Here is a 15,420-nt window from a genome sequence, read left to right on the forward strand (position 1 = left end):
TGGCTGTTGTTATTGTTGTTGTTGCCGTCCTCGTCTCGGGCGCTCTCTTATCTCTCCCCTCTCCTCTCTCCCACCACTCGCTCACTCTCTCTCTCTCTCTCTCTCCCTCTCCTTACCTCCCCTCTTTTCTCGCCCCCACCATCGGCTGGCGTCACGAAAGGCGCGTCGGCAAGGCGCGAGGGTGGGGATCTCCCCGATTAACGGACTCTAATTGCATAGCAACAGCGAGCCCGAGATAATGATACATCTGACGTTCGTTGCCGGCGGGCAGCTGGCCCACTTCGAAGCGGAACGAGCCTGGACCCGTGCACGTACACGAGCCCTCCGCGTGTCTGCGGCCGTCTGCGCAGATCCGCCGCGCAGGCCCCCCCGAATTTTGGCGCGTACCGAATTCAAACCGCGCGCGCGGGACTCCCTTCGGTCTCCGATTCGAACCGCTGTATCTCCGTTAAGAATTATCGGACGACAAGGTATCCGAGCTCGTTTTAAAGAGCGAAATCTCTAGTTTTTATATCCTTCCATTGCATTAAATGAAAAAAATGTTATCGCGCCAGGAAATGGTCCAAAACGAAAGGACGATACTTCTTCCAATTTTGAACTTCGAGCTCGTCTATGGGCATGGAACAATTTTTTCCTCGGGATTGAGATATAGTGAATTTGAAGCCTGAAACTTCCTCTTTGCAACGAGACCATCAGATTTGATGTACGATTTTTTATTGCCGGTTTATCGCATCTCGGCTTGGGTAGCTACACTCCTATGAATATTTTTCCTGTTTATGGAGGGGCAGATAAAAAATTGACTTTAAATTCAGGCTCGCGTTTTTTAGGGAAGAATCCTTTTAAGACTATGCTTTGTGTTGCTCCACGAGGGTTCTACCTGGACGTACAAAGTCGTCGACTGGTAGACCCGTGTTCGCGGTGTGCACCTCGGGTTCTTTTGGTGTCCCGTAACCCGAAACTTCCCTCATGGTTGAACACGGCTCCAATGGGACCGAAAAAATCGGTCTTTTCACCGACGGGAATCGTAGATGCGCCGAACCAGAAAAATGGGCAGCTTCTTTCCATTCGAATCGCTAGCCTAACTCAATTTGGACGCTCGAGATCCACCATAGAGACAGACTATGGCCCCCGTAACGACCTCAAATTGTAAATAATACAAACTAAAATTTCTATGATGTAGAATAATAATTATATAACGTTAGAGACAATAGAAACAATTCACTCGAAAATATTCACAGTTCGGTAATTCCATATTATTAATTTAGTAATCAGATAATTTAATAAATTGGTAAATAATATATATAATTAATACTTTATATTATAATTTATAATATTATTATTATATACTATAATATATAATACTTAATATTAATAATTTAATAATTTGGCATCTTGATAATTGACTGATTTGACAATTCGATAGCTTGATAATTCATTAAATCAGAATTATTTAAATTAATATACCCTAATGATTTAATAAAATAGTAATTTGACATCTTGGCAATGTTACAATAATTTTGTAACGTAGCATCCTGATAATTCAGTAACTTGGAAAATGTCTCGGGCACTTGTTAGGACAATTAACGGCCGCGAAGTTTAATTGTCGCAAGTAACAGGGGAGACATATGTGTGAAAAGTGAATGACTCAGGCGAGACGACACCGAGAATCGGTCGATCTCTCGAATTTTCGCTTTCGACACTTCACGCGTGCCGATGTTTAATTCATAAGCGCCGATAAACAATTCCGATTGATTCGCCTTTTCATTAGGGCAAATGGAGTTTTAATTTTATCGACACACCGAGTAGGAGGATTAATAGTTTGTCAGATAGCCGGCGCGAAGGTGATCGTTAAATGACATTTAGTTTCCTTCGAACGACCTTGCCCGGCTCGGTATCTGGGTGAATCGATTAACTAATTATAACAGATGAAAAGCAGAGTAATGCACGGGGTCAAGGTGGCTGCATTGTGCGCCTATTGCAGATCATTTTCATCGGTAATAGAGCGTAACGAGATGCCACTTCTGTTCGCTAAATGCCGACAAATCATGTAACGGGTGTGCGAAAAGTTATCCAGAAAAAACGACCGTAACTTCTCAACGAATCTCGATCAATTTTTATGAACAAATTATATATATATATATATATATATATATATATATATATATATGCTTGAAAATACGTTCTCTCGAATGCAAAATGTTCGATTGCAAATATATTTGCAAAGCCTATAGAAAAAACTGTCCAAATATGTCGATCATTTTGCTCGAAGGTTTCCGCGCGTCGCCGACGAAAAATAATGAAAAAAATATTGCAAAGGATTAGCCAAGAAGGAGTTTCGAGTCTGCTAATCCCTTTGTGCCGGCGTGACCGGAGGCTTCGAGAAATTCGGACGATTTGTTCCCCCCGTTTTCACCTATCGCCTCGAATTAAGGTGTACCGGTAATTCAATATCTCCATTAAACGCACTAGGATCGTATCGAGTTTCGGGCTTTGATTCTGTCAAATTAGATCTCCGTTCGATTGACCCCACGGAGAATGCCCGCTTTTCCCGTTCACGGTTGTGTCGACAAATTTCTGCCTTTCCTGAACCACCATTCCCACGAAATTTTTGACAAACAGTCGCCCCGATGGGCCACGATTTTTATCTGGTTCTCAGGTTTCGTACTGCTGCCCCGGGAAATCATCGTCACTTTCTTAATTACGTTTCTCGGGGTCCCGATAATTTTTTTCTCCGCAAGAATTATTAGTGAAATATCGAAGTTGCTTAAATTATTTCTGAAACATTAGAATTACCGTTGATATCGTTGTTAGAATGTCAGAATTATTTTTAGAATGTTGGTGCCATTTTTGTACTGTTTAGTATGATTAGAATTATTTTTGTACCATTCGATATGATTAGAATTATTTTTGTACCATTTAGTATGATCAGAATTATTTCTGAAACATTAGAATTACCGTTGATATCGTTGTTAGAACGTCAGAATTATTTTTAGAATTTTGGTGTACTGTTTAGTATGATTAGAATTATTTTTGTACCATTCAGTATGATTAGAATTATTTTTGTACCATTTAGCATGATCAGAATTATTTCTGAAACATTGAAACTATTTTTAGACAGTGAAAATTATTATCAGAATATTAGAATTGAAAATAATTTTCTGCACACCATTTTGCGGTTTTAAAGAAATGGTTGGTAATTAATACAGAAGATGTTCTTTTCGTAAAGTGAAACTTTTTGGAAACGTGATTTATCAATTTGTTGGATATTGCTCGGCCCGATCGTTGCTCGCGCGAAATAATTAGCATAACAATTGGACGCGTTTATAGCAATTCATTTTGGTCCATTTTTCACAGACCCTCTTCTATTAACACTACGATCCTCCTGATCTTATCTCGACATCTCTATTAATAAAATCTGTGGAACGTTTATGTTGGACAGAAAACACAGCTTTACAAAAATGGACAGGGAAAAATGTCTTGCATAAATTGGCAATTAAAACGTTTGCAAGAACATGGACAACGTGTAACATACAATTTTAATCCAAGACAAAAAAATAAATCAAAATGGCTAAATTTAATTCTCAAAACTAAAATGCATAAAAATTTGCTAATTGCGAATCAAGACTAAAAATGAATAAAAACGACTCGGTTTAATTCAATACCTGAATTAAAAACAGAAATTACCAATTTTAATTCCCGGCTTAAGAATAAATAAAAACTGTCTATTCTCCCTACATTTCGAAATCAAAAATTACTGGGATTTCAACATGTGTGTTTCCACGATTGTCGGGGGCACAGATATCCCCGAGAAAAAAAACCGAGGGCCAGAGAGGTAGAAAATTTAGTAGCTTTTCCGAAGTCAACGGTCGTTTTCAAATGCGAGCCGCCCGTGGCAACGTAGCTATTCAGAATCGTTGAAAAATTATGTTGCCCGGTCCCTTTCCCTCACAATGTAGCAGCTGGGGCTAGGGCAACATTGCGCCTGTGAAACATACATCCTAGTACAAATACAGAGAGAAAAACGGCTATGTCGCAACCGGGGGCCCACAATATTATCTCGTGTCTGCCCTAACGGACTTCCCGCGTCGAAGACGAGACTTCTTCTTCGGCTATTATCGCGAAGAGGACCATTATCTGAAGTTCGATATTCTTAATTAACGTGCTGTCATCTTACATCACCTTCGCAGTTCGTAAAAACCTCGGTACCAATAAATAACTTCCTTAATAATTTTCCTTTATCTTTCTCCAATATACCATTTCTTTCTTTTTTTCCTGTTTTTTTTTTTATTGTTTTCACATTGTTGTTTCCGTTATTTTACCGACCGATTTTTCTGTCATTGTCCTCTAGTTAATTTTCTTATTGTTTCTTTCTTAATTTTCTTGTTATTTTCCTGGGCAATTTTCTTATTATTAATTTTCTTATTGTTTCTTTCTTAATTTTCTTGTTATTTTCCTGGGCAATTTTCTTATGACTATCACTGCTACCTTACCGATTAATCTTCCTATTATATTTCTCGTTATTTTCCCTGTTCATTTCTTTTATCATTCTTCTTGTTAATTTTCTTGTTAAAACTAAATTAATTTTCCTGCTATTGAACTCATTATTTTTTCGTTATTCTAGCTCTTATTATTTTTCCTACTATATATACTTTTGCTTAAAAAAGTTGCTTCTTTAAAAAACCGCGACAGTAAACAATCTTGATGCTTGCGCAAAGGACGATATTTTTCTCGGATAGACCGTGTCCCGAGGGACGTTAGAAAAAAAAAATGGTCAGTAGGCGTAACGAAACACAATGTAGCAACACGAGATTCAAAAACATTAATATTGACCGGACATTCCAACGGAAAACGAACCGCCGTCTTTAATGATTGACTGCGGGCCTCGGTTTCGGGCCAGGTTGTAGATAAACGCACGTGAATCGGGAAGGGACCGGCACAATGTTACAGAGGGACCGCCCCGAAAACTTCGGTGAACCCAGATAAAGATGCTGGACCGGCTCGAACCGCGTTTACAAAGTTGAGCCACGAATGAAAAGTATCCTTATGCTGGCATGTGACCGTTCTTTGTTAGCGTTTTTTTCGTCGAAACGTGACGTACAGATGTGTCCATGCGATACGCGCGGGACGCTTTCGTATCGCTACTTTGTGATAGATGTGCACCGGACCAGATATGGAAATCCCGCACGTTAACAAAGTGAAGATAAAACGTCGATATCGGGATATTTACCTTTTCCGGTTTTCGGAAATTCTTCGGTGAAGTACACCGTTCTCGCTGGTACGCGCCACAAAGCGCATAAAATAGGAACTTCTTTTTGGTAACAGTGAAATCATATTTATACGGAATTATACACATTTATATAATATATATATTATAATATAATATTATAATATTTATAATATATTATTAATATTATTATATTAATATATTATTAATATTATTATATTAATATATAATATAATATATATTAATTATTACATATCTATTCGATATAATTCCCATTCAATTTAATTACCAACATTGTTGCAAAACTCTTCATGCATTGTGCAACAATGTTGAAAATGAAATAAAACGGGAATTATATCGAGGATGAACTGTTCCGAGTAAATATTATTAACACGTAAGTTCATTTTCAATTGAATGCAATATTACTGAGTCGACGATGCTAATTAGAAAATTAATGTGCCCGCTTCCTAATGCTCCGCAACTTCCGTGATTAAATACAGAGGCGTGATAACCAGCGGAAGTAGCCGAGATAGTTACCAACTAGAGCACTTGCGGACGCTAATTGTGTAACGTTTATTTATTATTATTTTCGGCTATTCAATGATTCGATGTTTAATAGATAGTTAGATAGGGTAATTAAATAGATCGTGTCTATAGGGAACGAAAGCAGAGAGCATAGAAGATAAGATCATGCGTGTCCATATGTCTGTTAGGAGCCACGAGGCCCACCTTTCCCGCCAGAAGTCATAGCGCCAACGTTTCAACGTTTTCTTTCGGAATTCACTCGGTTGCTAGGCACAAGGACCTCGGTGACACCGCCGTAAATTATTCGTGGCCGAAAGCGTGCTCAATTTTGTTCGGCTCGCTATCAAACAGGATTATCAACCTTCGACCGTATTCAATTCGATTGAAATCACAAAAACCGTATTCAGTTTGCTGAACGTTAATTTCTCAACGTTTGTTTAGTTCCGATGGTAAATAACATATTGTCGCGCGTTTTGGGTAATAGTATCATTATTATTATTATTATGCATGTAAACAGAAAGTTAATATTATTTTTATTATTGCCAACATTAGAGAACTAATGTTATTTTGTCTCGTTGCTAGAAATAGTTTTGCGATAATTCATTTCAATTCTCATGTATTCTCGACGATTGTTTTGAATACTCTCTCTCCTGCACAGGCGCAGGAGGATATTTTCACTTTGCACATTTCTGATCGGTGAAATTTTCTCACGCGCTCGCCGACGTACTAATTACCAATGCACGACAGATGCTCCAAGCAACACGCCGAGACAACATTGCCCTTTGTTCGTGACGCTATGTTTCCATTCGCGAATACCTTCAATAACTCGCCACCTTGGCTTTCCGATGGTTATTCATCCATTAACAGTTCTCGTACGCACATCTTTATCAACAATTTTAGAAACGCGTCCACCGCTTTCCGTTGCCTTTTGAGATTTTTCGAAATTTCTTGGATTTTTAGAAATCATTCGATTGGAAAAGAAATTGTAATTTTATTCGAACGGAAGAATTGTAGTAATATAATATAATATAATAAAGTAATATAATAAAGCTGTAGTATCTATATGTTATATATATAACATACAAGAAATAGAAATAGAAAAATAAAAAAAATAATACAAGAAATAGAAAAATAGAAAATTCAAGAAATTTTGAAAAATCTCAAAAGGCAACGGAAAGCGGTGAACGCGCATTTCTAAAAAATATATATATATATATAACATATAGATAATACAGCTTTATTATATTATTTTATTATATTATATTATATTATATTATATTATATTATATTATATTATATTATATTATATTATATTATATTATATTATATTATATTATATTATATTATATTATATTATATTATATTATATTATATTATATTATATTATATTATATTATATTATATTATATTATATTATATTATATTATATTATATTATATTATATTATATTACTACAATAATAATATTATCTAAAGATGTATTATCTATACCCGGTACTATAATGTTAACAATTAATTTTTGCGTTTCTGATCGCGCGCCCTAAAATGCATATGTATGCAAGCAGGTGAATCCACATGTAATCCTTTATGTTGGTGTTCGGCTCGACGCTCCTTTCACCTCGCGTTATACCGCAATAAGTCACTCTGACGTGAACAGGTGCAACCCGACGTCACTAATACGATTAATTATTGCCCGCACAAAAGGGCTCGAGAACTGTGATTGTATCGGCTTGTTTACTAATTACGTTTCCGTTTCAACGATTACCTGTGCACCAGCGCAACTAGCTGCATTATCTTCGAGCCGACAGGTTCGGGTCATTGATAACCGACCTAAGCGGTTTCCAACCTCTATAATGGGATTTCCACGCGTTTCCCTTGGCGCCTGCAATATATTTTTATCTTCAGCAAGCGAGAACACAACGTTTGTGGATATCTGTAATTAAGATTATTCCTTTAAAATGTTTTCTATGAGACGCGCGGGCAATTTTTAAACAATTTTTCTCTCGCTTTAACGTGTATTTTACCGTTGGACAATTGGTTCTCAAAGTATTTCGACGCGGGTCATCCTGGTATCTCTCTTGAGATAGAAAAGCGATAGCAAGTAAGATGTGTTGTACACGTGAAACCACTGTTTAAATTTGAATTTAGCGTCTATCTTATCGGCAGCCCATCCGTCGGCAACAAATGCATCTACTCTAGCGACCGCTTCTGCCAACGTGTTACCGCATGAGCTAAGAAAGTACTGTGTTTACCGACCGAAAATATATTTCATTCGCCAAGAAAAAATTCAAATAATATATTATATTATTATATAATTTATATTTTATTATATTATTTATTATATTTTATTATATTATTGTATTCAAATAATATATTTATAATTATAAAATGCTTTATCCAAGTATGAGAACATTTTACATTGATCTCTGTTCATGAATTAGCTCAATTAGCTTGTTAGTAGGTGTAATAATTCTTTGCCAGATCAAGCACAAATTTACGTTATGTTTTTATTAACATTTTACAAGTTCTTTGGCCAAGCTTAAACCAATATTCATTGAATGTAGAAGAAGGTTATATATATTAATTATTAATATTAAAAAATTATATATATTAATTATTATCCCTTTAATTTCAGGCTAGTCGCACGTTGGAGCCCTGGGAGCACCTGTTGCCCTGTCCAAAGTGTTCATTCCCTTGTCACGTAAACGACGAGAAGAACGTGGGAACGTGTTCGAGGCAAGGTTGCTTGATGGAATTTTGCACCTCCTGCTCATCAAGGCCGCACACTGGCCCCTGCAGAACACCCTTGCTAGCCACACCAACCAAGAGGAGCAAACGCCTGATAGTCGGCTCTAGGCAGAGCAAACGGAATCTCAGAAGATTATGAACTCTCGAGCACCTCAATTCTTCAACATATTGTATTATAAATGCGTTCTTTAGATTCCTTTTAAGATTCTCTTCTTTCTCAAGGTCGAACGTTCGCCAAACTTCTGCCTCCAAATAGTTTAGGACCGAAACGAATGTTAATTTGAAAGTCGTCAGTATAGGGTTATTAAGGATTATTAAATCTCTCAGGGCTTTTTTCAAACTGACAATGTTCGATTGCTGGTGAAAACATTCAATGATTTTAGCTGGAGTGTGAACCTCGCAATCTAAACTTGCCCCACACCTTACATTTATTGTGGCAATAGTACTTGAAAAGCAAGAAATCACTGTAGAATCTGTGCCAAGTCGGGCCATGAATTAAAATTCGTTTCAACCCCAAAATGCTTGTTGATGCTGAACGTGGTAACTTGTGTGGAAGATAGAAGCATCTTATAGAGTTGAAGCTACCTGGTAACCATCTAGTTACATTCTATAATTTATCTGACCATCCTTGAAGCATTATTAATTAGCCACGAGTATAGCAGCTGGTTTATGGAACATTTCCGAGGCATCCTCTCACTCTTCACTTCGTAAATTCATGCAGGCGCAAATTAAACGAGCATTTTAGCAGCCCTAAAATTTTTGGAGGACAGAAGGCCCAGCGAGTATAGATTAGCAGCGCGAATGAGACGCGAGGGGGAAAGGGAGCCACCGGGGCCCCGTAAAAGCGGGCTCGTAAAACCTTAAGGAGTACGACCACTTTTTACTAGCTTGAAACCGGCGTGCATTGCCAGCTAATGAAGCCGGTACAGCAAGAGAAACTCTGTGTAGTGAATTACAGATTTAGCAGCCGAAACATGCCATATGTATTTATCCAAATTATTTAGAGCCGACTCTTAATTGCAAAATTACTCCTTCTAAATATTAACAAATAAGACGATGGGAAGAGCCAAACATTTAGAACTCAGAAAAATTCTGTTAATTGTAGTTGGAATTTTTGTAGTTTCTTTGCACTCTCCATGTGTAGTCTATTCATACCAGCGAAGTCACAGAATCATGCTAATAGGAGGCTGACGAGGGTAAATAAATGGCTCTGCTATTTTTGCAACATATAAATCACTGTACAATCCGAGGAAACGCATAACTTGTATCGTCGTTTTAAATTATCGATTAGTTGTGTTGATTTAATATTAACAAGAATTTGTATTTTTTAACTATACTGTTCAAAATATTTATCAAGACTAATAGAGTGCAAATGTTTATACATTTATGGGACTCGTGGTGGCCCAATAAATTCAACACTAATTGATCAGTCCAGCTAGACATCAATGTTGATTGAATTTAAAAAATTCTAAATGCATAAACACGTTGCTAGTAATTATTTATTAATAGTCTTCTGAATCTTTTCTGACTATTTTGAACATTATATATAAATTAAAAAAAATGAAATTTTATCTTTGACAAATTTCCATTTTAACGGTTGATTCAAGTTGCAAAATGTGAATCAAAGAATTTTTTAAATTTTAGTTTCATCGTATTCATGCTCTCTCTCTCTCTCTCTTCTCAAGAGCAATATTTAACGTGCGTAGGCGTTTCATAGTTGCAAAAAGTATAAAAGCGAACGAAAACCGTGAGAAAGAAATGTAAAAAGTAAATAAGATTGTAGCGCGTGCGAAAAAGGATCGGTTGAACCGGTTGTACGTATTGCTCCTAGTCTCACGAAGCACGAGATCAAAAGAGAATTGCCATGACTCATAAGAGGGTCGCTCAAAAAGTATTAATCGAAGTATGCGTATATAAATAATTGTTAAGAATAAAATAAGCAATGCACAGTGCCAGAAACTCGAGAATGAAAAAGAACAGTATCTGGAAACTATGGGAGCACTGTAATGACAATAACTACGAAAAGAAAATTTTATATTGGAACTAATCTCATAATTTTTTAAATTTCTATTTTTATATCTCGATGACGCAAGTATTGGTATCCCGAAAGTTATATTTTTTATATCAACCGAACGAGTGTAGCCTGCTGAAAAATTAATTGTTTTTGTTGCTATAGTGCTCCAGTTTTCAAGTCTTTGAACCGATACGAGGAAAAGCTACACTTTTGTGCCATTATGTAATGTACGCCATAAGAATTGCCATAAGGTATTTCGCGTTAATGTTTAGGCAAAGGGAAAGGGATAATCACGGTTCTCCCTTTCGCCATATTTTATTTTTTACAATGTTTTTAGTGTGTAGTACGTCATTTGAATTACTTGTATGATGCGTTAGAATGCGTTGGTAACGTGTCAGGTTTCGTTTAGTGTTGATTCGTATTATTTGAATGTTATTTTTGTACCGGTGTATGCTGGATCGCAAAAGACTGCATGTAAATAACCAGTGCATAGTAATATATTTTTGTCTGTAGGGAATATCGTGGTCAATACTCGCCTCTGAATTGTAATTAAAATCGGATCTTATTTAATATTGAAATGGAATTTTAATTAAGTTAATTTTGAATGCTTAATATATACACTAAAAGAGAAAGTAAACTTTTTAATATAAAATATAATAAATGTCGAAGTGTAAAATCGAAATTGAAAAGTAACATAACACTTAATAGAAAAATAAAAAAGATTTCATGTATTAGCCACAAGGTTGACATTTTATAAAGAGGCAAGGAAGGTTCAGAACTTTATTAACAACGCGTTTCTCTAAGCGAAAATCCAAATGTTTTCTACGAAATGCGTCCCGTTTTATTTTCGCACTTTTGGTCAGTACCTTAATTTTATCTAGTAAGATGCTCTCTATTTACTGCATTGTTGTTTACAATTTATGCCATCAGTATGTGCCTTGGGTTTGCACAAAATTCATTGGTCCAAAAAACTGTTAAATAATGATGAAAATACGATTTCTCATTTTCGCAAATAGTTGCACTTAATATTAATTCGTGGTAAATTTGACACGCACAATTGTTGACATAAAAATATAAAGAACAGCATAATTTTTGTCAATGGAACAGCAAATCTCTATTTTATTATCACTAGACCGTAGTTTTTTATGCAACTATTTTTTAAACAAAGTAGAAAAATAGTAAACTTTAAACAAATTACATTACATCAAATCTCCTATTGCATTAGCAAATGGAAATTTTTAATAAAAATCTGCAGTTTAATTAGCGTAGCCAGCATGACAATACCTTCGCGATTTAATAACTTAATTCTCAATAGTAGAATAACAAAACAATCGTCTCAGAACCGCGTGGGTGCTTCTAAGCATCTGTAGCATTTCTGTGATATGGGACAATATCATTCCAGTGCGTTAGTTTTTTAATTAAATATTCATTAAGTAGTAACGTTATTATGCTCAAAGATTGGAAAGATTGTTTTGTATATATGGCTAACATTTAAATTTCAAAATTATTTTCTACTCGTGATGTTCAGTGCCTTGATAAGAAAAAAGACGCCAAAATGTATTGTGAAAAAGCTGCATTGTTTTCGAGTGCTAAAAAAAGATAATATTAACGAAAGCAATTTCAGCCTTTTGATAAATACATATTTTTATTACTTAAAACGCGATGGTGCCTCTTGTAATTAAATTAGCGCAATAGAGAAAGTTATTTGTCCACCATATATCATTTATGTGGAGGATAATGTACCTTACAGAAAATACCATAGAGTCCTACGGTTTTCGATTTTTTCGGGGATCGATGGAAAATTTACAATTAAAATAAAATTGATAATGGCTGGAAAAATAAAATCCATTACATCATAAAAAACAGTCATAATGAAAGTCACCATTTTAATTATCTTTGAAAAGACCACAAAATATCTTTATTCTTTACCAATATAACATATGTGCAAATATGATGTGAATTGCGGCAGCATTTTAAAGTGTAAAACACATTATTTCTTAAAAGGTGCATATTATTTTATTAAAAGACAAAGATAAAAATAAATTATATAAGGTAGTAATAGCAACATTTTATTAATGGTGAGAATGTAACATTTTAAAACATCCGTTTTAAATTTCACAAGCAATATTTAATGAATAATTTTGAATATTTCATAACGATTCCATCAAATATTTTTTAATTGAAAAAATACTCAGGAGATATTGTAAGAATTCTAGAGTTAATGTTATACCAAATAGAGAGAACATTGCTAACGCAATAAATTAAGTAGTTTGTATTTTTCTAGAAAATATCTCACTAGTTTCTAAGTGTTCTTTTGTATTATTTTGTAGTTCTCTTTTGTATTATTATAATTCCTTATTAATTAACCGAGCGATTTAAGTTAGTTTTGTACGCGTTAAATTATATTAATAAAATTTTGTAAGCCCTCCTGGGGCAGGTTCCTGCATTTTGTCAATTAAAATATTCTTGATTAATTATTTACAATTGTCTACTTTTACGAACCGCCTTCTTCCATTACGAAAATATTCAACAGGAAACAAGCTATCAAAAGATTTTTTAACTCAAAATAATTTTTTCTGAATAGAAAAATGTTGTATTTATTTGCAACTTGTGTTACATTAATCAAACCATCATAAACTTCCATAAAATCCTCAAGATCACAGCGAGAAAAATCACTAGCACTGCAATGATCCTAAGTCTTGATGGTTTCATCTCCAAAGGGACTTCAGAAACAGTTTTCAAAGGTGAAAATTGTCTCAAGGATGGAGATTTCCCTTCACTTATAGGCTCCCCTTTCATAGAATACTTTGTCGTTTCTACAATTTTCACTTTGACCATTTTTCCAAAAAATTCCTCCCTCAAAGGCACCAAAATCTGTTCGTAAAATTTATTATGTCCAACATAGTGCTTCTTATCGTGTGATAGCTCGGTAACCAGGATGTCTTGGACCAGTCCTACCCTATTGTCATAAGGAGAATACGACTGGAAAAATTCGGACAGCCTTTTCGTTCTCTTTTTCACTTGCTGTGTTGGAACGTTTGGCATCCTGGCAGCTGGAGTGCCAGGTCTGGGGAAAAACTGGTTGATAAATAAACTTGGGAATTTATACTGTTCACAGAGCTTCATTGTTTCCTCAAAATCTTCCTCTGTCTCTGTGGGAAAACCACAAATGATATCAGTAGCAATTGTTAAACCTGGAACACGTTTCCTAAGAAAATTGACGACATGCTCAAAGTCATCCTTTGTGTACTCTCTTTTCATATCGGACAACACTTGATCGCTGCCAGATTGCACCGGGATATGCAAAAAACTGTACACCTTTGGATGACTCAGAATTTTGCTCATTTCCTCTAAATGTTCCATTATATATGGTGGATTTGTCATTCCGACGCGAATCATGCACCCATCAGGTACAACTTCGACAAGTTTCCATAATAATTCTGGCAAGCTGGTGCCAATGTCTCTACCGTAGGTCCCTGTGTCCTCAGAAGTCAACCACAGCTCGCAGACCCCTTCTTCAAAAGCTTGTTTCGCTCTCTCAACAATTTCCTCTGGTGGATAACTTCCCAGTTCACCTCTTGCATGCTTTGTTTTGCAATAAGTGCACTGATTTAGGCATCCCGTGTTGATTGCTATGATTTCTATCAATGGATTCCTGCGCACTTTAGGCAAACTTAGTGAGGCACCACCCTTCTTTTTGCCAGACTCCTTCTTCTGTTGCAGAAACCGAACTGTGTTGCCTTTTAAAGTTTCTTCAACAACTTCTACTACTCTGTCGATCTGCTGTACACCGATCATGCTCAAACCTTGAAGGAAGGACGATTTCGGGGCTCCCTGTGGCACGCATCTAAAATGTATCATAATTAATGTAAATTAACAATGATTAAAACAATTGCTTTGTACAAGATTGCATACCCGGCTACAACAACGTGCTTCCCAAGTTTTCTGCCTGCTTCTATCTCGTTCCTGAAGTGATCCTCCGCAGGAGATTTTACAGTACACGAGTTTAGCAGCCATAAGTCAGCTATATTTTTGTTCTCTGTTAACTTGTAACCATAAGCAGATAGTTGACCAGCTATGTACTCGCTGTCAGAGCTATTGTGAGTGCATCCCCAAGTTTTTATGTAGATTGTCTGTGTTCCTGGTACAACACTGTTCAATATTAGAGGTTGTGGTAGTTCTTCAACGGATTGTTTTTTTTTTGAACGGACTGTTATTGTCTTTCTCGAGCTATAACGGTCTTTTGGTGTAATGTCCTGCGAGGATATTAGATCCTCTATGTCTCCGACAATATCTTCGCATGGGGCAGGCATCTTTTCAGAGTTTTAATTACATAAGTTGTTTTTAGGTTAGGCTTGAGATTCATAAGACCTGAAAAATTCTCGAATAAGTTGAAATTCTTTCGAAATAGAAAAATTGTTGTAATTTGTGATTGTTAAGAATGATAAAAAATAAAATGTAAAAGATGTATGAATAGTGGAACATATTTACTCTGGTCATCATAGTCTAAGTTAGGTTATGTTCTACAGCATCTCGTCAACATGTGAAAATACAATTGAGAAAATTATCGCGATGACGGCGCCATCTAGTGCGGCCACTCTGTGAACTAATTTTACCTATCTCTACCATGTGCAAGACAAGGATACAATAGTGAGCGACAAGGACAGATAGATAACAATGCAATGTTCCTTTATTTAAAGTGTTAAAGTATTGTTTTAGCTAAGGTATGAAAAATAGATAGCAGTTTAATCCGGCACGAATTTCCTGCTACATTTAAATGTCCGAATAGCGCCAATTTTTGCAGTGCGAAAACGCTCAAACTATTAGCCGAAATTATTGACATGCACTTACAGGTTGATCGTTAAGATGTCGCAGAAGTTAAATTCCACGAATTTGCTCTTAGTGTCATC

At 35.8% G+C, this 15,420-nt stretch overlaps 2 protein-coding genes across 2 annotated transcripts in view; one reads left to right on the top strand and one right to left on the bottom strand.

The window, feature by feature from the left end:
- Positions 1-12,987, top strand: part of LOC117218171 (uncharacterized) — a 38,202-nt gene extending 25,215 nt beyond the window's left edge. The window contains exon 2 of the mRNA XM_033466366.2: positions 8,384-12,987. Within this exon, the coding sequence (XP_033322257.2) occupies positions 8,384-8,635 (252 nt within the window). The 3' untranslated portion in view covers positions 8,636-12,987. The remainder of the gene's footprint in view (positions 1-8,383) is intronic.
- A 90-nt stretch (positions 12,988-13,077) lies between these two features.
- Positions 13,078-15,131, bottom strand: LOC117218156 (threonylcarbamoyladenosine tRNA methylthiotransferase). The gene is made up of 3 exons (XM_033466329.2): positions 15,002-15,131; positions 14,426-14,881; positions 13,078-14,357 (listed from the first exon to the last, which is right to left on the bottom strand). Exons 2-3 carry the CDS (start codon positions 14,821-14,823, stop codon positions 13,133-13,135), a joined length of 1,623 nt encoding a protein of 540 aa, XP_033322220.1. The 5' UTR covers positions 14,824-14,881; positions 15,002-15,131; the 3' UTR covers positions 13,078-13,132.
- Between the last annotated feature and the right edge of the window lie 289 nt (positions 15,132-15,420).

Source organism: Megalopta genalis, chromosome 5, assembly GCF_051020955.1.
Source record: "Megalopta genalis isolate 19385.01 chromosome 5, iyMegGena1_principal, whole genome shotgun sequence".
Taxonomy (NCBI): Eukaryota; Metazoa; Arthropoda; class Insecta; order Hymenoptera; family Halictidae; genus Megalopta; species Megalopta genalis.

What these genes read in the sequence shown, in the direction of transcription:
- LOC117218156 (XM_033466329.2), bottom strand. Translation starts at nt 14,823, where the DNA reads ATGCCTGCCCCATGCGAAGATATTGTCGGAGACATAGAGGATCTAATA. An exon ending in AAGCACGTTGTTGTAGCCGG is followed by an intron (nt 14,358 to 14,425) that starts GTATGCAATCTT and finishes GATACATTTTAG; the next exon opens with ATGCGTGCCACAGGGAGCCC.